Source organism: Nomascus leucogenys, chromosome 23, assembly GCF_006542625.1.
Source record: "Nomascus leucogenys isolate Asia chromosome 23, Asia_NLE_v1, whole genome shotgun sequence".
NCBI classification, from domain to species: Eukaryota; Metazoa; Chordata; class Mammalia; order Primates; family Hylobatidae; genus Nomascus; species Nomascus leucogenys.
The window spans coordinates 26,275,450-26,302,324 of NC_044403.1; the positions used below are offsets into that span (position 1 = coordinate 26,275,450).

Genomic DNA, 26,875 nt, shown 5'->3' on the forward strand with positions numbered 1-26,875 from the left:
CCGGACCCGCCTGCGCAGCCCAGTGACACCACGCGGGGCCTCGTGGGCTTGCGGGCAAAAAAATAAGTAAATAAATACAAACAATAACTAGATAATTAAAATAACACCTCTTGGTGCCCCAGCTTTTGGGGCCTCCTCCCTGGGGTCCTATGTAGAAGCGTTTCAAGGGTAGGAAGTCAAATTTATTATGGAAAATGCACTTTTATTATTTTTATTTTATTATTATTATTATTGTTTTACTGTTTCTGGTCCTTGATTCAGGAAGGAAAATGCAACTTTCTGAATTCCAGTCCCCACTAGTGGAACTCAGTTGGGACCCTCCAGCGTGATGGAGAACTGGGCTAACAGCCCAAGATAGAGAATAAGGAGACAGTAAAAAAAGGAAACTTAGCTGGGGGCGGTGGCTCATGCCTGTAATCCCAGCACTTTGGGAGGCTGAGGCGGGTGGATCACCTGAGGTCAGGAGTTCGAGACCAGCCTGGCCAACATGGTAAAACCCCATCTCTATTAAAAATACAAAAATTAACCGGGCTTGGTGGCACACACCTGTAATCCCAGCTACTTGGGAAACTGAGCCAGGAGAATTGCTTGAACCTGAGAGGCAGAGGTTGCAGTGAGCCGAGATTGAGCCACTGCACTCCAGCCTGGGCAACAGAGCAAGACTCCATCTCAAAAAACAACAAAAAACGGAAACTTAATTTTTTTTTTTTTGAAACGGAGTCTTGCTCTTGTTGCCCAGGCTGGAGTGCAATGGCGCAATCTCGGCTCACTGCAACCTCCACCTCCTAGGTTCAAGCGATTGTCCTGCCTCAGTCTCCTGAGTAGCTGGGATTACAGTCATGCACCACCACGCCTGGCTAATTTTTAATATTTTTAGTAGAGACGGGGTTTCTCCATGTCGGTCAGGCTGGTCTGGAACTCCCAACCTCAGGTGATCTGCCCGCCTCAGCCTCCCAAAGTGCCCGATTACAGGAGTGAGCCACCACAGCCGGCCCAATTTTTTTTTTTTTTTAATATAAAATAAGGCTGGGTGCAGTGACTCCCGCCTGTAATCCTAGCACTTGGGAGGCCAAAGCGTGCAGATCACCTGAGCCCAGGAGTTTTAGACCAGCCTGGGCAACATAGTGAAACCCCATCTCTACAAAAAATATACAAAAATTAGCCTGTGTGGTGGCACAAGCCTGTAGTTCCAGCTACTTAGGCGGCTGAGATGGGAGAATCGCTTGAACTCAGAAGATGGAGACTGCAGTGAGCCTTGATCACACCACTGTACTCCAGCCTAAGTGACAGAGTGAGCTCCTCTGCCAAAAAAAAAAGAAAGGAGCAAGAGAGAATGAGGGAGGAGCCAAGGAAAGGAGACAGGGAAGTTCCCGCTAGTATGAGTGGGCTGGGGACTGGAGTTCTAGTCCCAGCTCTTGCTGGGACAAATCTCTTGATCCCTCAGTCTTCCCATCAGTGAAATGGGAGGGAAAGTCTTGCTCCTTCCACCCCCGGCAGGGGAGGTATGAATGAACCGAAACCGTGTGTGTGCAGCTACTGGTCTCCTTTCCTGGCCTGCAACTCCCTTAATCCCATGCTCCCCTGGTCCATGCTCCTGGGGACTTTTGCTTCTCTTCCACTTCTCTCTTTCCCTACTCCTGGCTTCCAACCCCTGTCCATCAGTCCTCAGAACCCCAGCTCACTCATTCTTTGCCCTTGGCCCTGCCAAGGGGCTTATCCCCCCTGCGTTTCCCGTCTGACTCTGGTCTCTGTGTCCAGTGCAACCAGAACAAATCGGACTGCTTCTACCAGACATACTCATCAGGGGTGGATGCAGTGAGGGAGTGGTACCGCTTCCACTACATCAACATCCTGTCGAGGCTGCCAGAGACTCTGCCATCCCTGGAGGAGGACACGCTGGGCAACTTCATCTTCGCCTGCCGCTTCAACCAGGTCTCCTGCAACCAGGCGTGAGTCAGTCCTGCCTGGCTCCTTGGTCTCTGCGGAGTCAGCTTCCCTGGGTCAGCCTCACACCCTGCATGGGCAGGGCCCAGGAAATGCTTGTTAACTAAAAGAATGCCAGTGCCAGCAGGCCAGGGGGAAGCACTGGCTTTGGGCCCACACCCTGCCCCAGAGAGCGCCCTACGAACTCCTGCTGCTCCCTGCACTGCTGGATCTGAGGGAAGTGGCTTCACAGGATGCCTTGGGAAAACTGGGGCTTTGAGAAACCAAAGGCTGGAAGCATGGGTGTTGGTATTTTTCTTTTCTTTTTTTTTTTTTTTTTGAGATGGAGTTTCACTCTTGTTGCTCAGGCTGCAGTGCAATGGCATGATCTCGGCTCTCTGCAACCTCCACCTCCCAGGTTCAAGCGATTCTCCTGCCTCAGCCTCCCGAGTAGCTGGGATTACAGTCATGCGCCACCACACCCGGCTAATTTTTTGTATTTTTAGTAGAGACGTTGGTCATCGTCCATGTGGATCAGGCTGGTCTCCAATTCCCGACCTCAGGTGATCTGCCCGCCTTGGCCTCCCAAAGTGCTGGGATAACAGGCGTAAGCCACCACACCTGGCCAGGGTCTTGGTCTTTCTAAGGCCCCTTTCTCCCTAGCATCAAAGTTCAAAAGGGCCTAGGTCATCTGTCTCATAGTCTGTTTCCTGAGCTGAGGCTGGCAGTAGTAGTGAGGTGGAGTGGCATGGGTTGAGGGACTAAACCTAAGTTCCCACTCTAGGTCTGTCACTTCCTGGCCAGGTGACTCTGGATGTATCACATCATTTTTCAGAGCCTATTTCTTAGATTGTAAAATGGAAGTGAAACAAAAAATGAGATTCATTCAATGTTCATTCAACAAATAGTTTTGACTATCTGGGTTACGTGCCAGTCACTGTTCTAGGCATTTGGACTACATCAAAGGAAAAATTATATAATCCGTGCCCCTTTGGCACTTTTGCTCAAGTGATGTAGATTATGATGATAACACTCATCTCAAGAGCTGTACCAAGTGCGTGAGATACAAACGTGAGGGCACTTTATAGACCGCAGTAAATGATGGGTTTCATCACTCTTGCACTGAAACAGGTGAAGTGACTTGCCCTTGGGAATGAGCCGGCCCTGGCTAAGGATTCTTCTCACCCCACTGCCCCTCGGGCATTCATTCTGTGAGGACCCCTGTTATAATGTCCTCGCAAGCAGCTCATAGCAGCTGCAGGTTCTCTGAGGGCTGGGAGAGGCTGAGGTGAGGGGGGTCCCCTTCTGTAACCTCTGGCCCACTCCTCCCCTGCCTTCTCCTCCTGCTCGTTGATTTGCCAGAGCCATCTCCCTGCCTCTGCCTGGCTCCACTCTACAGGGGGCATTCCCTCCCCTGTTGCTGAAGAATGGCCACAGGGCAAGGTGTCACTTCTTACCCTTCACACACACTCTGCCCAGTACACGATTTTGTTCTGTTTTTAGTCTTTGCGTTTGTTTGAGGACAGAAACTACCAGCTGGGAAGTAAGAGGGTAGCAACACCTAAGCCTGAGTCAGCCCACACCTGCCACCAAGTTCCTCTAACCGTCACCTGGACACCTGTGCTTTCCCCACGCCCTCACCCGATGCCCTTCCTTTGCTCTGTGTGCCTGCCTCCCCCTCAACAGAAAGTCCATGGTTCATCTTTATCTTGGCACTTAGGCACTTAGGTCAGCTCAGAGCCTCATTTCTCACCTGGGTTGTTATACCCACCCCTCCACCCTACTGTGTTCTTCTGCCTCCAAATCCTCCCTTCCTTCTGCAACCACAGGAATCTTTGTACTTCATCCTTACTTCACGTCACCACACGTAACTATTCCAGTTAGTCCTGTGTGTTAGTCCATTTTGCGTTGCTATAAAGGAATATCTCACCAGGCACGGTGGCTCATGCCTGTAATCCCAGCACTTTGGGAGACCGAGATGGGTGGATCACCTGAGGTCAGGAGTTAGAGATCAGCCTGGCCAACATGGCGAAACCCCGTCTCTACTGAAAATATAAAAATTAGCTGGGTGTGGTGGCGCACACCTGTGGCCGCAGCTACTTAGGAGGCTGAGGCAGGAGGATCGCTTGAACCCAAGAGGTGGAGGTTGCAGTGAGCCGAGATTGCACCACTGCACTCCAGCCTGGGCGACAGAGCGAGACTCCATCTGAAAAAAAAAAAAAAAAAAAAGGAATATCTGAGTCTGGGTAATTTATAAAAAAAAGAGGTTTAATTGGCTCAGGGTTCTGCAGATTGTACAAGCGTGGCACCAGCATCTGCTCAGCTTCTGGGGAGGCCTCAGGAAACTTTTACTCATGGTGGAAGGGGAGGAGAGGGGGCAAGAGAGAGAGACCAGGCTCTTTTAAACAACCAACTATCAGGTGAACTAATTAATAGTGTGAGAATTCACTCATTACTGTGAGGAGGGCACCCCTGTGACCCAAACACCTCCCACTAGGATCACCTCCAATATTGGGGATCACATGTCAACATGAGATTTAGAGGGGCAAACATCCAAACTGTATCCTCCTGTTTAAAATCCTTCAGTGTCTCTCATGGCCTCCAGCATCAAGTTGGAGCTCCTTAGCATGGCTTTCTCACCCCTCTCCTCCCCGATAACTACACCCTTTCCCCACCCTATAATCTTTTTTTAATAACACTTTTATTGAGATATAATTTACAAACCATAAATGTATCCTTTTAATATGTATAATTTAGTGATTTTTAATATATTCAGAGTTGTGTAACCATTACCACTACCTGTTTTTAGAATATTTTCCTCACCCCAAAAAGAAACCCTGTACCCATTAGCAGTTCTTCCCCATTTTCTCCCCTCCTCCAATCCCTGAGAGCCACTCTTCTGCTTTCTGTCTCTATGGATTGCCTATGGTGGACATTTCACATAAGTGGAATCATACAATATGTGGTCTTTTGTGAGTGGCCTCTTTCATTTAGCATAATGTTTTCAAAGCTTATCCATGTTGTAGCATGGATCAGAACTTCATTTTTATGGCTGAATGCTATTATATTGTGTGGATATACCACTTTTTTTTTTTTGAGACAGGTTCTCACTCTGTCACCCAGGCTGAAATACAGTGGCACAATCAGACCTCACTGCAGCCTTGATTTCCTGGGCTGAAACGATCCTCCTGATTCAGCCTCCCAAGTAGCTGGGACTACAGGCTCATGCCACCATGCCCAGCTAATTTTTTTAAATTTTAGTAGACACTAGGTCTCACTGTGTTGCCCAGGCTGATCTCGAACTCCTGAGCTGAAGCCATCCTCCTGCCTTGGCCTCCCAAAGTGCTGGGATTATAGGCGTAAGCCACCACGCCGGCCCACATTTTTGCTTATCCATTCTCAGTTGATGGACATTTGAATTGTTTCTACTTTTTGGCTATTATGAATAATGCTGCTATGAACGTTCCTGTACATGTTTTTGTGGATTCTGTACATGGATCTATGTTTTTATTTCTCTTGAGTGTTTACCTACGAGTGGAACTGCTGGGTCATGTGGTAACTCTATATTTAACATTTTGAGGAACTGCCAGACTTTTCCAAATGGCCACACCATTTAACATTCCCAACAGCAATGTATGAAGATTCTAAATTCTCTACCTCCTCCTCATGTTGTTTTCTGTCTTTTTGACTTTAGCCATCTTAATGAATCCCTGTAATCGTACTAGTGAGCTAATACAGCTCTTACTAAGGCTAAACACCATTCTAAGCATAATTTCATGTTCAACACCCCTGTGAGGTTGATATTTTTATTATCCCCATTTTACAGCTGAGGAAACTGAGGTACAGAGAGATTAAGTGAGTAACTTGTTTGGTCCCACATCTAATACTTGTTAGAGCCCCAGGATTCAAATACAAGGAATTTAATTCTGGAGTCTGTGCTCTTTCTTTTTCTTTTTTGGAGATGGAGTTTCGCTCTTACTGGCCAGGCTGGAGCACAATGGCGCAATCTCAGCTCATGACAACCTCCACCTCCTGGGTTCAAGTGATTCTCCTGCCTCAGCCTCCTGAGTAGCTGGGATTACAGGCATGCGCCGCCATGCCAGGCTAATTTTGTGTTTTTAGTAGAGATGGGGTTTCACCATGTTGGCCAGGCTGGTCTCAAACTCCTGACCTCAGGTGACCCCACCCGCCTCAGCCTTCCAAAGTGCTGGGATTATAGGCGTCAGCCACTGCGCCCGGCTGAGTCTGTGCTCTTAACCATCACATTATACTGATTATCACAGGCCACTATATTAATGTGCTTAATGTGTATCTCTATGTGTTTTTGCAAAATCTGTATTTAATTTACATAAATGGTATTGTGTTATAGATCTCATTTCACCTCTTACTATGTTTTTTTTGAGACAGAGTCTCATGTAGAGTGCAGTGGTGCAATCTCAGCTCACTGCAACCTCCCAAGTTCAAGGGATTCTTCTGCCTCAGCCTCCCGAGTAGCTGAGATAATAGGCGCCCACCACCACGCCTGGCTAATTTTTGTATTTTTGGTAGAGACGGGGTTTCACCATGTTGGCCAGGCTGGTCTCGAACTTCTGACTTCAACTGATCCACCCGTCTCAGCCTCCCAAAGTGTTGGGATTACAGGCGTGAGCCACTGTGCCCCGCCACTTTTTTTTTTTTTCCGAAGCTCTATGTTTTAAAATCCGTCTGTGTTGCTCCACCTCACCGGCTGATGGAACTTGTGCCTGCTTCCCATGGGGGCGGCACCCACCACACTGTGCTTGTCCCCTCTCTGTGTGCGAAGGGCTCACCGGCCTTCAGGACTGGCCACTTCTGTAGCCTCTCCTTCAGTCCTTCCCTGCATCTAGCCTGGGCTCTAGAAGTGCTGACTTCCCAGTACATCCTAGAATGTGCACCAGTATGTCACACCTCTGTGCCACCAGTGGAATATCCCGGATCACCTCGTTCCAATCTCCTCATGTTACAGAATCATCCTACATTTTACAGAGGAGGACAATAAGCTTAGAAACAATGACTTGCTCAAGACCGTACAACCAGAACCCCGCCCTTTATCTCTGGCCAGCCTCTTCTCCCTCTTCCCTTTAGTCCTCCTCTGCTGCTCACTGGCCGAAGTCCCCTTTCCGTCTTTGCCCTGCTCCCGTCGCTAGCTCCGAGATGGCAGGGTAGCAGGACACAGATCCTCTCTGTGCCGTGTAGCACATGTGCTGTGCTACAACCCACGCAGCCTCCCTGTTCTGGAACCTGTGATTTGCTGTGAAATTGCAGTCCTACTGCAGCTGTGTTGCCTCTGTGATTGCTTTCTCTCTGTCCCCACACCTGTCACAGATGAGTTTTGGACCTACCATTCTGAGACATACTGATGCAAGAGGCTCCCAGGAAACACTTGGTACTGATCTTCCTCCCCTCAGCTCCATGCTCACCACTGGTCACGCTTTCTCCTTTAACCCTGCTCCCCTCCTCCCCTTCATTCATTCATTCATTCATTCATTCCTCACTCAACAACTATTTATTAATCATCTCCTCTATCTCCTAGATGACAGGAACTATGCAACTAACCCAGAGATGACAGATGAATGAGATGTGGCTCCTGTCATCAAGGAGCTCATGATTCAATGGGGAACTAACATTTAGATGCATGGGCAGTTAGGGACATGCAAGAATCTTTATAGTGCAGCAAGAGAGAAGTTACAAGGCAGCACTGAAGTCAAGGCCGGTGAACTCAGATGGCCTGGTGAGAGGAGCCTGGACTAGAAGGTAGATGTGTGACCTTGGGCCAGCTATTTGAGCTCTCTGAGCCTTAGCTTCCTTCTCTGTGATATGAGGATGAGACTCTCACAGACTGTTGGTTGGAGTGACTGAGGGAGTGTGAGTAAAGCTCTCAGCATTGTGCCAGCACATAGTAGGTGATCAGGAAACAAATGGCTCTGAAAGGCACAAGTCCTGTAGGAGTTTAAGGGAGTGGACATTTCTCTCTGCCTCATCTCCCTGTTCCCTGGACCACCTACACTTTCCTCTCTGACCCTACTCTCTCTTTCCTGATAAGGAATTACTCTCACTTCCACCACCCGATGTATGGAAACTGCTATACTTTCAATGACAAGAACAACTCCAACCTCTGGATGTCTTCCATGCCTGGAATCAACAATGGTGAGCAACTCCCTGCTTGCTCCACGGCGCCCTCTGCCTCAGCGACTCACTTGTACTCACCTTGAGCTCACCTCCTAGAGCTTCTGGGAGGGCTCCTGTCTGCTGTCTCAGAGACTGGGCAAGGAAGGGAGAGTGGATTTCCATCTTCTAACTCTTCTCTAGGATTCCCGCCTCTGCCAACTCTGCTCTCTCTGCACCCCTAGGTCTGTCCCTGATGCTGCGCACAGAGCAGAATGACTTCATTCCCCTGCTGTCCACAGTGACTGGGGCCCGGGTAATGGTGCACGGGCAGGATGAACCTGCCTTTATGGATGATGGTGGCTTTAACTTACGGCCTGGCGTGGAGACCTCCATCAGCATGCGGAAGGCAAGGATGCTGACCGGGAGGCCTGGAAGGAGCGCCTCAGATTGCAGAGGGGCAAGGGGGAGGCATGGGAGGCTGGAGAGGGAGAGCATGTGGGGTGGGCCTTCAGCATGTGGAGGTCTTCAGGAGCAGGAATGAGGGGCAGAGGGGCTGGCACTGGGAAGTAAAGCCCTGCAGGGTGGACCCTGGGGAACAAGTGCTGAGAAGGCATTCAGGGCATGCTTAGGATTTCTGGGGATGCTCTGGACCCAGTGGCCTTGAAATGAGCAGTGGGTGGGCATGGGGGTGGCTGGAGGCATGTATTGAGAGGGCGAGGCCGGTAGGAGGGGCTGGCAGGTGTGAGATACAACCTGGAACTGAGGGAAGGCAGAGAACCCAGAGGCACTTGCTCTGTCCTCTGATCTCTTGGTGTATGTGGGTTCATAGGAAGCCCTGGACAGACTCGGGGGCGATTATGGCGACTGCACCAAGAATGGCAGTGATGTCCCTGTCAAGAACCTTTACCCTTCAAAGTACACGCAGCAGGTGAGGCCCAACCTGATTCCGTGGCAGCCACTCCCAGGCCTGCCCTGGCTGGTCCTGCAAAGCTGGAGGGGTTGTGTATGTGAGAGAGAGAGAGGGAAACTGGGGGCTGGTGGAAAGAGGATGGAGGCTCTGTGCAGAGAACTGCTGAGTTCAGGCCTGAACCCCCTCTCCTCTCCACCCTCCTCCCTTCCAGGTGTGTATTCACTCCTGCTTCCAGGAGAGCATGATCAAGGCGTGTGGCTGTGCCTACATCTTCTATCCGCGGCCCCAGACTGTGGAGTACTGTGATTACAGAAAGCACAGTTCCTGGGGTGAGACTCCAGGGAGCCCCCGCCCTGCCCCACTGACCCCAGTACTCACTGAGGCGCTTCTTCCTCTCAGTCCTCTGTTTGTGGGGATGACTTCCGGCTCCCACCTGCTGGGATGAATCCTCCTTCTCTTGTTTTTCAGCCTTTAGTCTCTGCCTCTGTCAGTTTCCCTGTCTCTCAGTCTCTCTCTCTTTTTTTCTTTTTTTTTGATATGGAGTCTCGCTCTGTCGCCCAGGCTGGAGTGCAGTGGCACGATCTCGGTTCACTGCAAGCTCCGTCTCCCGGGTTCACGCCATTCTCCTGCCTCAGCCTCCCAAGTAGCTGGGACTACAGGTGCCTGTCACCACGCCTGGCTAATTTTTTTGGTATTTTTAGTAGAGACGGGGTTTCACCCTGTTAGCCAGGATGGTCTCAATCTCCTGACCTCATGATCCGCCCGCCTTGGCCTCCCTCTCTCTTCTATCTCTGTTCCTCCATCTCAGTGTTGCAGTCTCTCTGTTTTGGCCTTTGTGTGTTTGTCAAGGAATTGTCCCATTTAAAAACAACCTGCAGCAGAAGGAAGGAAGAGCACGTGAGAAAACCTCCAGCGGTTCTTCGCTGGCTGCTAAGGTTTCAGTGCATGCTCTGCCCACAGCTTCCCTGCCCAGTGCCCAGGGCGCTTAGCTGGGCAGGCTCCGGAGGGGCTGGGTGGGGTACACAACACTTCCCTGGGGAGCAGGAAGAAACTATTAGAAGTTACATGGGTCTGTCTCATTCCTTCAAATTTTCCATCTTATGTGCTTTAGAATGGACATACTGTATCCATTCAATAGTAGAAGTATGTAATTTATAAATCAAATACATGTGTTGGACCAGCAGGTCCAAGATTTTTTTTTTTTTTTTTACCTGAACAAGGGCACAATCAGTAAAGTTTGGAGCACCTTGGAATCTCCTCCTTATCCTGGTATAGGAGTAGACAAATCTCTTTCCTTTTGACTACGGTTGAGTTGTTTGGCAGGGAATTTGTGTGCCAGGAAGCTGAGAGAGAAAGAAAATCACAAAAAGAAAATGTGGAAGCTGCAAGGGTTTGCATTCCTGGAGTGCATGCCCTTCCCTGGCACAGCTGGCCTGTTCCCCCTGCAGTTCCTCCTCCCAGGGCTCTCCCCTGGGCCCAGCTGTCCCACAGGGTGGGCCGAGGGCCATCATGGGAGGTGACACGGTAGTGAGCACTGGAGACATGGAGGCCCTCAAAGGCAGCGGATTGTCTCACCCCAGAGTTCAGCGGCCATCCCTGCCTTGTTCCTGTCTGTGGTGACTTTTCCGCTTCTGTCCTTCCCTGGGCTGGCTCCGCAGTTCTCTTCTGCCTGGACTTTCCAGTCGTGGCCTCCTGGTTCCTGTCTCTCTGACCTTAGAGGATTGTAGCACATCAGAACTGGGGGAAACCCAAAGGCCATCTGGCCTCACCTCCTGTCTCAGATGAGCAAATTGAGGTCCAGGGGGAGGATGTGACACGTCCCAGGGTATACAGGACTGGGACAGAGGAGATGCCACCCGTGATTTCTCCCTCCCCTCAAATAATTATTTCTATGTTGTGGGTTTGCACATCTGTGAGTGAAAAATAACAATATTGATTGCTGAGAAGTTGTGAGGATGAGAGAGGAAGTAAGGCTAAAAGCACAGTCTGTTGCATTTCCTAGGGTTTACTTCCCCGGAGAAGAGGGCCACCTGCTTCCCCTTCTTCCTAAAGATCTCCAGCCCCGGTAGGGATTTGGGTCAGAAATGAAGAAGGACTTCAGAGTGAGGAACTAAAAGTAGCAATAATGACAAAATAACCTTACTTAGAATTTGGGAAACGGGAGGAGGGGAATCTACAGTTCCATTATTATTATTATTATTATTATTTTGGTAATAGCTTTATTGAGATAATTTATATCCCATACAATTCACTCATTTAAAATGTACAGCTTCATTTTCGTCAAATTTTAGTTTTTAATTTTAGGTTTTAAGTATAGTCCCAGAGTTGTGCAATCATCATATAATCAATTTTGGAATATTTTTAGTGTTCCCAAAAGAAACCTTGTACTCACTCAGGCCAGGCACGGTGGTTCATGCCTGTAATCGCAGCTCTTTGAGAGGCCAAGGTGGGCAGATCACTTGAGCCCAGGAGTTCGACACCAGCCTGGGCAACGTGGCGAAACCCTGTCTTTACAAAAATTAGCTGGGCATGGTGGTGCACACCTGCAGCCCCAGCCACTTGGGATGCTGAGGTGGGAGAATCACCTGAGCCCAGGAGGTCAAGGCTGCAGTGAGCCATGATCAGGCCACTGCACTCCAGCCTGGGCAACGGAGGGAGACCCTGTCTCAAATAAATAAATAAATAAATAAATAAACCTTGTACTCATTAGCAAGTCCCAAGCTTCCCTCCCCTCCTCCACCACTGCCAGCCCTTGGGCAACCATGATTCTTTCTTTCTCTATGGATTTGCCTATTCTGAATCTTTTTTTTTTTTTTTTTTTTTTTTTGAGACAGAATCTCCCTCTGTCGCCCAGACTGGAGTGCAGTGGTGCAATCTCGGCTCACTGCAACCTCCGCCTCTCAGGTTCAAGCGATTCTTCTGTCTCAGCCTCCCGAGTTCCTGGGACTACAGGCTCATGCCCCCATACCCGGCTAATTTTTGTATTTTTTAGTAAAGATGGGGTTTCACCATATTGGTCAGGCTGGTCTGAAACTCCTGATCTCAGGTGATCCGCCTGCCTCAGCCTCCCAAAGTGCTGGGATTACAGGCGTGAGCCACTGTGCCCGGCTATTCTGAATCTTTCATATAGATGGATCTTACAGTGTGTGACCCTCATGTCTGCCTTATTTCACTTAGCGTAATATTTTCGAGGTTCATCCATATTGTAGCAATAGCAGTGCCTCATTCCTTTATATGGCTGAATAACAACACTCCCTTGTATGGATAGACCACACTTTGTTTACCTATTTATCAGTTAGTGGACATTTGTGTTGTTGCCACTTTTTGGTTATTGTGAATAATGCTGCTGTGAGCATTTGTGTACCAGTTTTTGTGTGGACACGTTTTCCATTTTCTTGGGTGTATACCTAGGAGTGGAATTGCTAGGTCATATGGTAATCTATGTTTAACCTTTTGTGAGGAGCTGCCAGGCTGTTTTCCAAAGTGACATCACCATTGTACATCCCTAGCAGCAGTATAAGAGGTTTTCAGTTTCTCCACATCCTGCCAGTTCTTGTTATTGTCTTTTTAAATTTTTATTTATTTTATTTATTTATTTTTTTTTTGAGAAGACTCTCACTCTGTTGCCCAGGCTGGAGTGCAGTGGCATGATCTTGGCTCACTACAACCTCCACCTCCTGGGTTCAAGTGATTCTCCTGCCTCAGCCTCCCAAGTAGCTGGGATTACAGGCTTGCACCACCGCACGCGGCTAATTTTTGTATTTTTAGTAGACTGGATTTCACCATGTTGGCCAGGCTGGTTTTGAATTCCTGACCTCAGGTAATCCACCTGCCTCAGCCTCCCAAAGTGTTGGTATTACAGGCGTGAGTCACCGTGCCCAGCCTATTGTCTTTTTTTAAGTAATACACATCTTAATGGGCATGAAGTGATATCTTATTGTGGCTTAATTCCCTTATTCTTATAAAATTATTGTTCCCATTTTTCTTTTTTCTTTTTTTTTTTTTTTGAGACGGAGTCTTGCTCAGTCACCCAGGCTGGAGTGCAGTGGCGCGATCTCAGCTCACTCTAAGCTCCACCTCCCGGGTTCACACCATTCTCCTGCCTCAGCCTCCCAAGTAGCTGGGACTACAGGCAACCGCCACCATGCCCGGCTAATTTTTTGTATTTTTAGTAGAGACGGGGTTTCACCGTGTTAGCCAGGATGGTCTCGATCTCCTGACCTCGTGATCCGCCCGCCTCAGCCTCCCAAAGTGCTGGGATTACAGGCGTGAGCCACCGCATCCGGCCTGTTCCCATTTTTCTTTATGGCATTTACGTTTTTGTCCGTAGCATGTATTTCCTTACACTGGTGTGTCCTGTTTTGTTTTTCACCTGACTTAGCTTATTTTCTTTCTTTATTAATTTATGTTTTAGGCCAGGTGCGTTGGCTCACGCCTGTAATCCCAGAACTTGGGGAGGCCCAGGCGGGTGGATCACGAGGTCAGGAGATCGAAACCATCCTGGCTAACACAGAGAAACCTCATTTCTACTAAAAATACAAAAAATTAGCCGGGCGTAGTGGCGGGTGCCTGTAGTCCCAGCTACTCGGGAGGCTGAGGCAGGAGAATGGTGTGAACCCAGGAGGCGGAGCTTGCCATGAGCCAAGATCACGCCACTGTACTCCAGCCTGGGCAACAGAGCGAGACTCTGTCTAAAAAAAATAATAATTTATTTAAAAAAAATTTTTTTTTTGAGACAAGGTCTCACTCTGTTGCCAGGGTTGGAGTACAAAGGCACACTCATAGCTCACTTGCAGCCTTGAACTCCTGGCCTCAAACGACCCTCCCACCTCGGCCTCCCAAAGTGCTGAGCCATTGTCCCTGGCCTAGCTTAATATCTTAAACACTTCTTGGTACTGCCACTCATAAGGCATCATTATAATGCTAAATAATGCTCTTGTAAAGTAAGTACCCAGGGATCTTGGGAGACCTCTTGGGTGTGGGATAGAGAAAGTTGAGGTGCCCTAGGAGAACAGGCATCTCTCTGTACCCACAGGCTACTGCTACTATAAGCTCCAGGTTGACTTCTCCTCAGACCACCTGGGCTGTTTCACCAAGTGCCGGAAGCCGTGCAGGTTAGTGTCCCCTTCCCCGGGGACAGGTTGGGTGGAATACAGGTTACCGAGCCAAGCCTTCGGGAGAGCTCTGCCCCGACACTGAGCACCTTTCTCCATCCCCAGCGTGACCAGCTACCAGCTCTCTGCTGGTTACTCACGATGGCCCTCGGTGACATCCCAGGTAGAGTGTGGGGAAGGGACGGGTGGGGGATGTGTGTGCCCATGTAATGCTGTGGCCTTCTCTGGGTATTATGTGTATGAGTGTGTTTGACACAACCCTATTCCGGTAACCCTGAAGCATATGGGAGTGACCTTGATGACACCCCCATTCCTTCCTAGGAATGGGTCTTCCAGATGCTATCGCGACAGAACAATTACACCATCAACAACAAGAGGTCAGTCCTGCCCTGGTCCCAGCCGCAAGAAAGGAATCTGTGGGAGGGAAAATAGACCTAGGAAGAGGGATCCATATGGTTGATTAGAGGAAGGTCCAGGAAGTTCATCCTCTACCATTTCTTCCCACCCTCTGCCCCACACCTAAGAAATGGAGTGGCCAAAGTCAACATCTTCTTCAAAGAGCTGAACTACAAAACCAATTCTGAGTCTCCCTCTGTCACGGTAGGTCGTGCCTGGATGGAGCCTGTGATGCTCTGGGGGTCTTACTTAGCAGGGCGGCTGTCAGGGAAAACCAGAAGGTTGTCTCTGTGGGCCAGAAGGCTCTGAGTCTCAAAGGCAGGACACCAAAGAAGAGGGTCAAGGGAGAGGTTGGGAGGGTTAGAAGAAGGAGCTCGGCCGGGGCATAAAGTCTCTGGGGGTGGTGGGAGGGACAGGCATGCTAGATGCTGGGGTGAAGGTGCTTGAGCCATGCCCCCATTTCAGCTGCCCCTGACTGTGGGCCAGTTATCAGTTTTCTCTGGGTGACACTGGCCAGAAGCAGAGATAGGGAGCCCAGGGGGCTGCTGAGAGGCTGAGAGGACTCGGGGGTCCCCGGGGATGAAGGGAGACAGCTTGGTGAGGAGGGATGGGGGCTCCTCTGCCAGAGTCCATCCAGAACCCTTTGTCCCATCGTCAGTGTACCTCTCCTCTCACAGATGGTCACCCTCTTGTCCAACCTGGGCAGCCAGTGGAGCCTGTGGTTCGGCTCGTCGGTGTTGTCTGTGGTGGAGATGGCCGAACTCATCTTTGACCTGCTGGTCATCACGTTCCTCATGCTGCTCCGAAGGTTCCGAAGCCGATACTGGTCTCCAGGCCGAGGGGGCAGGGGTGCGCAGGAGGTAGCCTCCACCCCGGCATCCTCCCCTCCTTCCCACTTCTGCCCCCACCCCACGTCTCTGTCCTTGTCCCAGGCAGGCCCTGCTCCCTCCCCAGCCTTGACAGCCCCTCCCCCTGCCTATGCCACCCTGGGCCCCTGCCCGTCTCCGGGGGGCTCTGCCTGTCCTCTGGGGGGGCCCTGAGAGGGAAGGGGAGGTTCCTCGCACCAAGGCAGATGCTCCTCTGGTGGGAGGGTGCTGGCCCTGGCAAGATTGAAGGGATGTGCAGGGCTTCCTCTCAGAGCTGCCCAAGCTGCCTTTGATGTGTGGAGGGGAAGCAAGATGGGTAAGGGGCTCAGGAAGTTTCTCCAAGAACAGTGGCTGATGAAACTGCCCAGAAGTGCCCTGGCTCCAGCCCTGTACCCCTTGGTACTGCCTCTGAACACTCTGGTTTCCCCACCCAACTGCAGCTAAGACTCTTTTTCCCTTGGATCAGCCAAGCCAAACTTGGAGCTCTGACAAGGAACTTTCCTAAGAAACGGCTGATAACCAGGACAAAACACAACCAAGGGTACATACAGGCATGCATGGGTTTCCTGCCCAGCGACAGCTTCAGCCAGCCGCCGACTGGCCTGGCCACACTGCTCTCCAGTAGCACAGATGTCTGCTCCTCCTCTTGAACTTGGGTGGGAAACCCCACCCAAAAGCCCCCTTTGTTACTTAGGCAATTCCCCTTCCCTGACTCCCGAGGGCTAGGGCTGGAGCAGACCCGTGTAAGTAAAGGCGGCCCCAGGGCTCCTCTAGCCTCATACCTGTGCCCTCACAGAGCCATGCCCCGGCGCCTCTGCCCTGTGTCTTTCATACCTCTACATGTCTGCTCGAGATATTTCCTCAGCCTGAAAGTTTCCCCAACCATCTGCCAGAGAACTCCTATGCATCCCTTGGAACCCTGCTCAGACACCATTACTTTTGTGAACGCTTCTGCCACATCTTGTCTTCCCCAAAATGGATCACTTCCCTTTCTCCTGGGCTCCCGTAGCACACTGTAACATCTGCTGGCGCATTGCTGTTGCACCATACTTTCTTGTACATTTGTGTCTCTCTCCCCAACTAGACTGTAAGGGCCTTGTGGTCAGGGAGTGAATCTTGCCCGTTTATGTATGCTCCATGTCTAGCCCATCATCCTGCTTGGAGCAAGTAGGCAGGAGCTCAATAAATGTTTGTTGCATAAAGGAATGTCCAGAGAGCTGGATGGGGCATCATGAAGAGGGCAGGGAGTGGATACAAGTCACCACCCAAGCTCTGGGAGGTCCTGGGGCTGGGGGAGGGTACAGACTCCCATGCCCCTTGGCTGTACTACGGAAGTGACCATTCTTCACGGGGTCTTAAGAGGGACAAACGTTCTGGTGAATTCCTCCATGGGCGTTGCTGAGCGTCTGCTATGTGCCCGTGGCCATGTTAGGGTGGAAGGGGGAAGACATGATGCCACCCCTTCAGGGGACCTACCTCACAGTGTTTGGGGAGACTTGCCCTCTCCAGTGTCTGAACCTCCTTTTCCTTCTCTGCTTTAGTCACCATCATCACTAACCTCCCCAACCCCCACTCCATTTGCTGAGTCCCACTTACCACCTGGCAGCAATGAATCCTCATCTGCCTGCCTCCCATCAGCTGCCTGGTGGTGGTGGAGGATGATGAGGGTCAGGCCAGTTTCTCCTGGAAATGCAAAGCCTTATATGGTCTTACTGGTACATGATTGAAGAGAGGGGCACAGGGAATCCTCCCAGCTTTAGTAAAGGAGAGACTGAGGTCCAGGGAGGGGCTGAAGGATGTGCGAGTGGAACTCCAGCTCTCTCATCCTGGTTTCTCCCCCACTCCAGCATAAGACCTGGAATCCAGAAGTGACCCTTTCTCACCATCTTTGGGGATTCTGTCCCTGCCACCTTAGTCTTATTCATCTTAATTGGAGTCTCCCTGTTCTGAGGAGCCAAAGGAGAAAGAGACTTTTGGGGAAAGAGGAGAAGGAGCTGGTGACAGGGGTAGGAAGGTAGATAGGGTCATGACCTGAAACAGTGTGATGACTGCTGACTTCCCTTTCCTGGACTTGAGCTGATGAAGGGGAAATGGTGTTGCAGTCTCCTCCGTCAGAGCCCTCAGGTGCAGACGGCACTTGTCTGCCCCCTCGGCCTCAGCCTTGGCCCACCTGGTCCCCAGTGCCCTCTCCTCTGGCTGGGGCAGGAGGACCTGCCGGACATAGCCAGATGTATTACGGATGACCGCAGTCAGCTCCCCCAGGCTCCTGCTTCTCCTGCCTCCTGCTTTTTTCCCCAGAGCTGTCTCCTTATCTCCGTTTGCTTGTCTATGGATTACTCCTGTACCCTGGGGTTAGGAGTTGGAATCAGGCTGTTAGCGATAAAAGGGTTCAAGTTGACTCATTTGCCTTATCAGGCTTAGTAGTTGAAGTGACTTGCTGAACTTCATAATTCTTAGAGAACCTGCCATGAACCCAGCTCCCTTTCTATGACTCACCCTGCCACACTGTGACACACAGAGTCCGAATGGCAGGTCTGGGGCTAGAACCCACGTCACCTGGACTTGGAGTCCAGTGACGCTTTGGGTTAAGCATGTGCGTGTGTGTGTATGTGTGTGTGTGTGTGTGTGTGCCATGATGGGGGAGGAAGGTCCCTGCTCTCTGTAGCTGTTTTTTTCATCCTTTGCTCTACAAGCCCTAACAGCCAATTCTGTCATCCCTAGTCTGCCCCTCTCCTGTTTCTCCATCTCTGACCACGATGAGGGATGATGGTCTCATTCTCACCTCCTCCACGAAATGTGTTAGCTTTTCATATTCCTAGATCCACCCACTTCTCACCATCTTTTCTTTTTTTCGAAACAAAATTTTATTGAAAAATGTAATATGACATGTCAAAGTTGTAAAGTTATTGAGTAAATACGCATTTATCCTAAATATTGAAAAATATTCTCCTTTTGTGCCAGGCTATGTGTCACGGCTTCGGCACTTTGCACAGACTATTAGAAATACCTTATAACATTAAAAATAGGATATTGAGGCTGGGTGTGGTGGCTCATGCCTGTAATCCCAGCACTTTGGGAGGCCAGGGTGGGTGGATCACCTGAAGTCAGGAGTTTGAGACCAACCTGGCTAACACGGTGAAACCCCGTCTCTATTAAATACAAAAAATTAGCCGGGCGTGATGGCACATGCCTATAATCCCAGCTACTTGGGAGGCTGAGGCAGGAGAATTGCTTAAACCCGAGAGGCAGAGGTTGCAGTGAGCCAAGATTGCGCCACTGCACTTCGGCCTGGGCAACAAGAGTGAAACTCTATCAAAAAAAAAAAAAAAAAAAAAATAGGACATTGAAGTTGGTTTCTTTTTTTGATACAGAGACTTGCTCTGTTGCCCAGGCTGGAGTGCAGTGGCAGGATCTCGGCTCACTACAACCTCTGCCTCCCGGGTTCAAGCAATTCTCCTGCCTCAGCCTCCTGAGTAGCTGGGATTACAGGCACGCGCCACCATGCCTGGCTAATTTTTGTATTTTTAGTAGAGACAGTGTTTCACCATGTTGGTCAGGTTGGTCTCGAACTCCTGACCTTGTGATCCACCCGCCTCAGCCTCCCAAAGTGCTGGGATTACAGGTGTGAGCCACCGTGCTCTGCCTTTTTTTTTTTTTTTTTTTTGCTGCGCTCTCACATACCACACTCCCATGTATCACTTATCCTTCTGAAGTTGTTATTAATCATTAATACAACTAGCTGGGCATAGTGGTGTGCGATGGTAGTCTTAGCCACTCAGAAGGCTGAGGTGGTAGGCTAGCTTGAGGCCAGGAGTTCTAGGTTAGGTGAGCTATGATTGCACCATTGCACTTTAGCCTGGGTGAGAGCAAGCTCCTGTTTAAAAAAAAAATAATAATTGCTACCACTTATTAAATGCTTAATATATAGCAAACACTTGCTAAACACTTTATATGCTTGATTTAAGCATCAAGCCAGCTCTATGAAGGGTACCAGCAGGTTTCCCATTTTTTAGATGAGCAGACCGAGGTTCTTCTCGCTGCTCCATACTGGAAACTTGCACTTGATTCTAAGGCCCTTGCTTCTTCAAGAACACTGCTTTGGTTTCGCTTCTACTGTCCCTGGGGTCTCCCTTTGTGATGGTGGTGAGCTGCTTCCTTTCTGAATCCAGCTTCAACCCTACAGGTCTCCAGAAGCTGGACAATGGGGTGAAGTAAAGTCGGCCCCCCCCGCAGTGAGGGACACCGAAGCTCCATTCTCATCTACGGATCACAGAAGGGAAGCCAGGAAGAGCCAGGGGACGGTGGACTTGGGGATGGGAGGTCATCTCAGAGGAAGAAGGGGTGAGGAGCTCTGGTTTCAAGTTCCAAAGCCCTAGGACCTCCCCCTTCTCTGCCTGCCTGCATTTCTAGCAGCCTCAGCAGCTGCAGGCCCTTGGGGAGGGCTGAGTGTAGGGAAGGTCATTGTACCAAGAAGATAGTTGGGTAAATGTGGTACCTTTGTTGTAGGATTCTCTTGGGAGATGTCTGCATCAATGAGGATGGCATAAAGTAACCAGAGTCAGGATGCGGGGTCTGACTCAGCGACAGAAAAAGTGGTAGTGTGTCTCTCATAGCCAAAGGGGCGCTTGGACCGGGAGTCGGGAGTCCGGGGTTCTCTCTTGGCTCTGCCTCCTGGCACATGGGGTTTCTGGACCTCAGTTTTCTCCTCTATAAAACTGGGCAGTTGGCCGGGCATGGTGGCTCACACCTGTAATCCTAGCACTTTAGGAGGCTGAGGTGGGCAGATCGTTTGGGCCCAGGAGTTCAAGACCTGCCTGTGTAACATGGTGAGACCCTGTCTCTACAAAAAATACAAACATTACCCGGGCATAGTGGTATGCACCTATAGTCCCAGCTACTTGGGAGGCTGAGTTGGGAGGATTACTTGAGCCTGGGAGGTCGAGGCTGCAGTGAGCTGTGATGGTACCACTGCACTCCAGACTGGGAAACAGAGCGGACCCTCAAAACAAAAACAAAAATGAAAAACAAGCAAACGAAGAAATAAAAAAAACCTAGGGGGTTGTAGTAGATGATCTCTAAGGTGAGTTATAATTGATGTATTGGAATATTTAGGAAAAGGGCACTGGGAATATGCTAGGAACACCTGATGGAGATATTTTTATTTCCACAGCAGCAGCGTGGATATGTCTCATTGATTCTCATGGCATTACTTTCCCCATGTAGGTGGGTGGGCATCGTTACCCCTATTTAATAAATGAGGAACCAACAGAGGCTTAGGAGAGGAGTTGCCTGATGTCCCATGATTGGTGGCAGAGCCAGGATCAACAGTGGGGCAGGGTGGGGGGACCTGGCCAGGCAGAGACTGGATGAGACCTGGGGTGAGGAGTGGCAGGGACCCAGTCAGAGCAGAAAACGAGGGTTAGGACTTACTTTGAAGTTTGGATAGGATCAGTAAATTCCCAAGAAAGAGGGAGACTAGGAGGCTAGTGAAGAACTCTGGAGTAAAGGGGAGGATTACTAAGGGACATGGAGTACCTATCATGTGTCAGACACTTATCTATATCTCTCCCATCTGAACAAATCCTCACAGGAACCCCAGGAGACAGGTTATCTCCACTCTGCAAATTGGAAAACAGACCCAGAGAGCTTCAGTTACGTGTCTGAGAGGTTCAGTTATGTGTCGAAGACACATTCTTAGCTAAAAAGCTAAGCATTCTGAACTGGAACCCAGAGAATTTGACTCCCAAACTCTGGGTCTTTTCACTGCTGTGATCCATTTGGGAAAGGCTAGTGATGCGGGCAAGGGGCTTATTGCCCCTTGGTGTTTGGTTGCGAGTGGTCGGATTGGTGGGTTAGGGGCGCAAGGCAGCCAGATCTGGGACTTCTGTGCTTGTGACTGGACTACAAAGAGTTAAAGAACGTTGGGCCTCCTCCTCCCGCCTCCTCTGGCCTCCTCCTCCAGCTCTTCCTGTCCCGCTGTTGCAACACCGCCTCACTCTTCCCCTCCCACCTTCTCTCGCCTCCTCTCTGCTTTAATTTTCTCAGAATTCTCTGGACTCAGGCTCCAGTTCTGGCCTTTGGGGTTCAAGATCACTGGGACCAGGCCGTGATCTCTATGCCCGAGTCTGAACCCTCAACTGTCACCCCAAGGCACTTGGGACGTCCTGGACAGACCGAGTCCCGGGAAGCCGCCAGCACTGCCGCTGCCACACTGCCCTGAGCCCAAATGGGGGAGTGAGAGGCCATAGCTGTCTGGCATGGGCCTCTCCACCGTGCCTGACCTGCTGCTGCCACTGGTGAGACCAGGGACAAAGGGAAGAGTGGGCTGGTGGGCGAGGCACCGTCCGGCCGGCATGGGCCCTCTCCTGCCCGGGCCTGGTCCTGGCGCCAGCCTCAGGCCTGCAGGTCCTAACCTCAGCCACTGCCAGTGTGGGGTTCCGATTCATCCGCCTCTTGGAGTAGGGGCTGCACTGAGGCAGGGCAATGGGAGAAGTTTGAAAGGGAGAGAGTAAAAGGAAGCCCTGGCCCCTGACAGCCGTGGAAGTTTGCGGGGGGCCAAGGGAATGTGGGCAGGAGATAGGCCCAGGGTGGGGCAGATTTGGCGGGGAAAGGAAGGGAGTGGGAGTAGAAAAGTTAGCGCTCGGGGAGTCCAGACGGTTCTGAATTCTGTCCCTCCGGTCAGCTGGCTGGCCTGGAATGTGTTGGGCTGTGGGGAGGCGAGGCTGCCTGTGGAACCTGGTGGAGCACACCCCGTAGTGCAGGATTTTGGCGGCTGGTGAAGTGGGGGAGTGAGTTGAGGAGCGGGGATGGGGTGGTGTGGTGGGTTTGGGATGCTCGTGGTGGGAGGTATTTGAGAATGGGCTGGGACACTGGTGGGGCAGGGCAACCCAGTGGACAGTGTCCCCAGTGCCCTGGCCAAGCCCCGGCCTCTCACCTGGGGACATTCTTTACCCTTTTGCCTGCTGCTAGGCAGGTGGCCTCTGTGGGACTGAGCCTTCCCAGGGAGCTAGCCCTACCCCCACCTGGTCAGTGTCCCTGGGCCTGTGCTCCAGCTTCCCCTCCCCGCTGCTTCCCACAGACCTAAGCAACAATCCCTTGGTTTCTTATTCTACAGTTCAGTTTGGGGAAGTTGGTAGAAAGTTGTTTTCGTCACTGGAAAATGTCCCTTTCTCTGGCCTCAGCCTTGTTTCAGTGTATCCTTGATCGTCCTCCATGTCTTGGTCCGGGAATCATCCTGTTCAGATGCCCTGGGCCCATCTGGTCGGGCAGATTTTCCCTGCCCTGTTGTGGCCCTGCCCTGCCCGGCCTCTGAAGGCTGCGCCTACCTCCCCTCTCTTTAGTGCCTTATACTCTTCTTCTCCCACCATTCCTCTCTTCCAACAATCTCCCCAGACTCTCCTCAGACTTCTCAGAGCCTCTTTTTTTGAAATCTTTTCTCGCTAATAATCCTCCTTCCCCTCCTCTCTGCTCCACTCTGGTCCCAGCCCCAGGTCCCCAGGCAGCACATCTCTTGTCAGGGTCTCACTCTTCTTCTGCCTCCTGCTGCCTCCTTAGTCCCACCCCCTCTTCCCTTCTTCCCACTGTCCTTCCCCTATGGTCTCCACACCAGCCAGCTGCCCTGACATCCTGCTTCTGTTTTCTGTTTGGCGGTGGCCCTGGCTCCCTCACATACCTCCTGCATGAACAAGAGCAGCTTATATAACCTAACCTTCCATGCCTTCGTTTCTTTATCTCCAAAATGGGTGTCACAGTCGTGACCTCATACTGTTGTTTTGAAGATTGAATAGACTGATACATGTTAAGTGTTCATTTGATTTATTAAATGTGTGCTCTGGACTAGACACTGTGATAGGTGCTGGGATTACAGCAGAGAACAAAATCCCTGCCCACAGCTTTGACAGCTCATCGGGGGAATAGGTTGTAGCAAATAGAAAGCACTCAACAAAGTTTTTATATTGCTGTGATTAGTAGTGATTACTGGGTGGCTACCTGTGTTTGGAAAACAGAGGGTAAAGGTAGCCTGAACAGGTGAAGGGAAGTGCCTGCGTCCTGGGGTGCTTCAGCCCAGGTGGGATTATGTCTCCTAAGGGACAGAAGCCTGGCCTGGAGCTGGAGGAAAGGGGAAACAAAGGGAATGCAACACCCTTCTGAATTTCTCACCATTCAATGGGCACTGCAGAGCTCACAGTGTGTGTGTGTGTGTGTGTGTGTGTGTGTGTGTGTGGTGTGTGGGTGAGAGAGAGAGAGAGAGAGAGAGAGAAGTGGGGTAGGAGAGTAGGGAAGAATGATACAGGAGAGATTGTGGCAAAGCAAACAGGATTTTGCTGCTCTCAAAGAGCTTCCATCCTGGTAACCAAGATGGCTTACAGTGAAAAAATGATTTCAGAGCAATTCCCAGGAAAATATCCACAAATGCATTGTGATGTGGTGTCCTGCAGCACCAGGGGGAGGAGGAGGAACTGGGGAAGGAGATGAGCCTTAGTCCACTGTCTTGCCTTGCTTAGCAGGTCTCAGCTCCTGTGCTCAGCTCCAGAAAATTCAGGAGCTTCCCCACGCTGCTTCAGTGTCCTTCCCTGTGCAACTGCAGCACTCCCTGTATAGATCTCAGTGCCTACAACTGACTGTCTTTGACTCAAGCCAGAGCTCTTGAGAACACGAGCTGTGTATTATCCACCTCAACATCCCTAGCACCCATACAGGACCTGTCACATAAACTGTGTCCCTTAACTATCTGCTGAATGAATTAAGGAACAAGAGATGGGTCAGATGGGATGGGGGAGGGAAAGCCTCATAGAAAAGTGGATGTGGAGCTGACACCTGAAGTCACTGCCTGTCAGAGAGCTATAAAGGAGGGAAGCAGAGTTGGACACTGATGTGAGGAAGAGGAGAGGAATGGAGAGATGGGATTTTGTGTTGATGGGCAGGGTGGCAGGAAGCCAGGCACCTTGGTTCGGGAGTGGCAAGACCATGTTGAGAAACACTAAGAAATGTGAATGGGAAAATTAGAGGGAGTGGGGGAGAGGATGGAGGAAGAGTGTTGAATATGGCTCCAGGTGGAGGAATTCATTCATTCGTTTATTCAGAAGCTGTTCACCTAGGGCACACTCTCTGCCCGGATTGCGATTAGAAGTGAGGTGAGGCATCTCAGATGGGTGCCGTGGCTCATGCCTGTAATTCCAGCACTTCAGGAGGCCGAGGAGTCTGGATTGGTTGAGTCCAGGAGTTCGAGACCAGCCTGGACAACACAGCAAAACCCTGTCTCTACAAAAAACACAAAGATTAGCGGGGCATGGCGGGGCGTGCTTGTCATCCCAGCTATTCGGGAGACTGAGCTCGGGAGGATGGCTTGGGCCCAGGAGGTGGAGGCTGTAGTGAGCCCTGACCACACCACTACATTCCATCCTGGTGGAGAAGGTTGCAGTGAGCTATGATTGTGCCACTGCACTTCACCCTGGACGACAGAGTGAGACCCTGTTTCAAAAAAAAAAAAAAAAAGTAGTGAGGCATCTCTGGAAGCGCTTATTCAGACCATTTCCATGACCATGGACATGCTGTTTGGAGCCAGGTCCTGGAGATGCAGAGGAAGGTTCACACACTTGTGCGTGCAAGTGAAAGCCTGAATGAAGATAAAAAAAAGTGTGTAGGATGGATGGGAGCAGGAGAGAGGCTAGAAGACACCTGCAATAACCCAGGTGTGAGGCAACCCAGGGATGTGGAGAGGACTGAGAGATCACAGCGGGAGGCCTGGCAAGATGAACTCACATATGGGATGGCGGCAGGGATAGGGATGGGGCCCTGGGGAGAGAGCGTGGCAAGTTCGCAGCATTTGTCCGGGAAGTCGATGGTGTGTCATCTGTCTAGGTGAGGAGATGGATGAATTCCGTCTGGGGCATGTTAAGGGTCAGGGAGTGGTCATGTGGAAGGGTGCGCCTACCAAGCTAGAGGAGACGTGCTGCAACTTCTTTCTGCCTTTGTATCATTCGGACACTGTGTTCACTCATCAGGGGTTCTCAAAAGGAGAGGAGCACACCAGACTCTTCAGTCAGGGTGTATGTGCTTGTGTGTGGGGAGGTGGGGGGATGGTCTGAAAACTCTCCCCCGGAGATAAATATATTCCTACCAGGGGTGCTGTCTCCTCACCTCCCTCTTTGGGAATCACTGGCTTCTACTAGAGTGGAAGACAGATGAGTCATTAGATCCATCAGTTGATCCATATTTATCTGCTCCCAGTCTGGAGGCCTGGTTCTGGAACCTGAGAGGACACCTAGGGAGGATAAGACACTTTCTGACCAAGACATTCTTTGATCTCTCATCTTACAAGGTTCATGGTCACTTTGGGGAGATCATATCTGTCACCCAGCATAACCATATTATGATAAGAGCCAAAAGTCGATAGGGTCAGTTCACGTGCTTCCAGTTCACAGGGGCTATGGGTTTCTAAGGAGCTGGGGTGGAGGAAACAGACATCATCAATGGAGGCTTCACGGGAGGGAGATGGGATCTCAACTGGGCCCTTGGAGGAGAAGCTGCCATGACCTCCCCAACACCTTGACATTAAATGAACAGACACATGAATGAGGGGAAAGGAAGACTAATTGGGTCCCTGCAAGGTGGCTGGATCAGGGTCAGACCACAAGGCCGATCTCAGCATCGCCTCCTCACTCTGCAGCCCCAGCACAGGAAGTCACACTTTAAAGCCTCCTCTGGCGGAAACTGTGGGGGAGTTGGAGGGGTGTTGGGCCACCCCCTCAACTGTCTCTCCACAGGCACCCCAGCTTCCTGCCCTTCTGCTCCAGGCTGGAGTCTGGGCCTAAAGAGCTCACCTCCTGTTTCTGCTGTTTTGCTTCATTTACGCAACTGCTGAGGACTGGGCTCACTGGGGCCAGCTGGTGCCAGCAGTGGTGTCCAGTAGTGGGGAGTCTGAGGGCCCTGGCTCCTAGGGATCAGAGAGGGCTGACCTGGTGCATTCTGGGGGCCAGGGGAAGCCTGGGAAGCAGGGCTGGTTCTTCCATCCGGCATCCCTTCTTGCCTGCTCCCTTCCTGGAACACTTCCTGGAACACTTCCTGGAAGTGGGTGTTCAGGGCTCTGGAGGCTTTCCTGTATTGCCAGTGGGCTTGGGGAGGGGCTGTGGAGACTCAGAACCGGCCTTGTTTCCTAAGGATTGTCTGGGGACCCCAGAGAGGCCCCCAAACCCAGCACAACTGGTCAGAACCAGCCAGGCTGTGGGAATGCGGTGAACCCAGGGTGGGAGGGCAGCCTTGGCTTGCTTCCTGCTGGGACTGGGGAGTGTTGGGGGATGGAGTGAGAGCTCACGGAACGGGTTTAGCTGTTGGAGACTTGTTGAGCTGGGAGGAGGAGCTGGGGTGGGGCCTCAGCTAAAGGCCACTGAGGGGCTAGGAGGAGCCAAGTGGCCCTCAGGGAAGGGAGGGCGCAGACCTGATGGGCGGAAGCCAGGGTCGAGGGAGACTTCCCTTTGGGATGGAATGGGGAGAGGGAGGCATTTCCCGGAACACATGGGCCAAGTGGGACAAGGGTCTGT

At 51.0% G+C, this 26,875-nt stretch overlaps 1 protein-coding gene across 4 annotated transcripts in view; it reads left to right on the plus strand.

Annotated features, from left to right (window-relative positions):
* The window catches only part of TNFRSF1A (TNF receptor superfamily member 1A), a 48,718-nt gene that overhangs the window by 14,008 nt on the left and 7,835 nt on the right, over window positions 1-26,875 (plus strand). For 2 of the 4 annotated variants that reach the window (XM_030804730.1, XM_030804729.1), the window contains 10 exons: window positions 1,759-1,949; window positions 7,985-8,088; window positions 8,292-8,455; window positions 8,879-8,977; window positions 9,171-9,288; window positions 13,995-14,073; window positions 14,179-14,236; window positions 14,395-14,450; window positions 14,598-14,673; window positions 15,147-15,329. In XM_030804730.1, coding sequence (XP_030660590.1) covers window positions 1,759-1,949; window positions 7,985-8,088; window positions 8,292-8,455; window positions 8,879-8,977; window positions 9,171-9,288; window positions 13,995-14,073; window positions 14,179-14,236; window positions 14,395-14,450; window positions 14,598-14,673; window positions 15,147-15,329 — 1,128 coding nt within the window. Of the gene's footprint in view, window positions 1-1,758; window positions 1,950-7,984; window positions 8,089-8,291; window positions 8,456-8,878; window positions 8,978-9,170; window positions 9,289-13,994; window positions 14,074-14,178; window positions 14,237-14,394; window positions 14,451-14,597; window positions 14,674-15,146; window positions 15,330-20,349; window positions 21,632-26,875 lie in introns of those variants that run through there. The other 2 variants (XM_030804731.1, XM_003273716.3) reach the window with 2 other exon arrangements.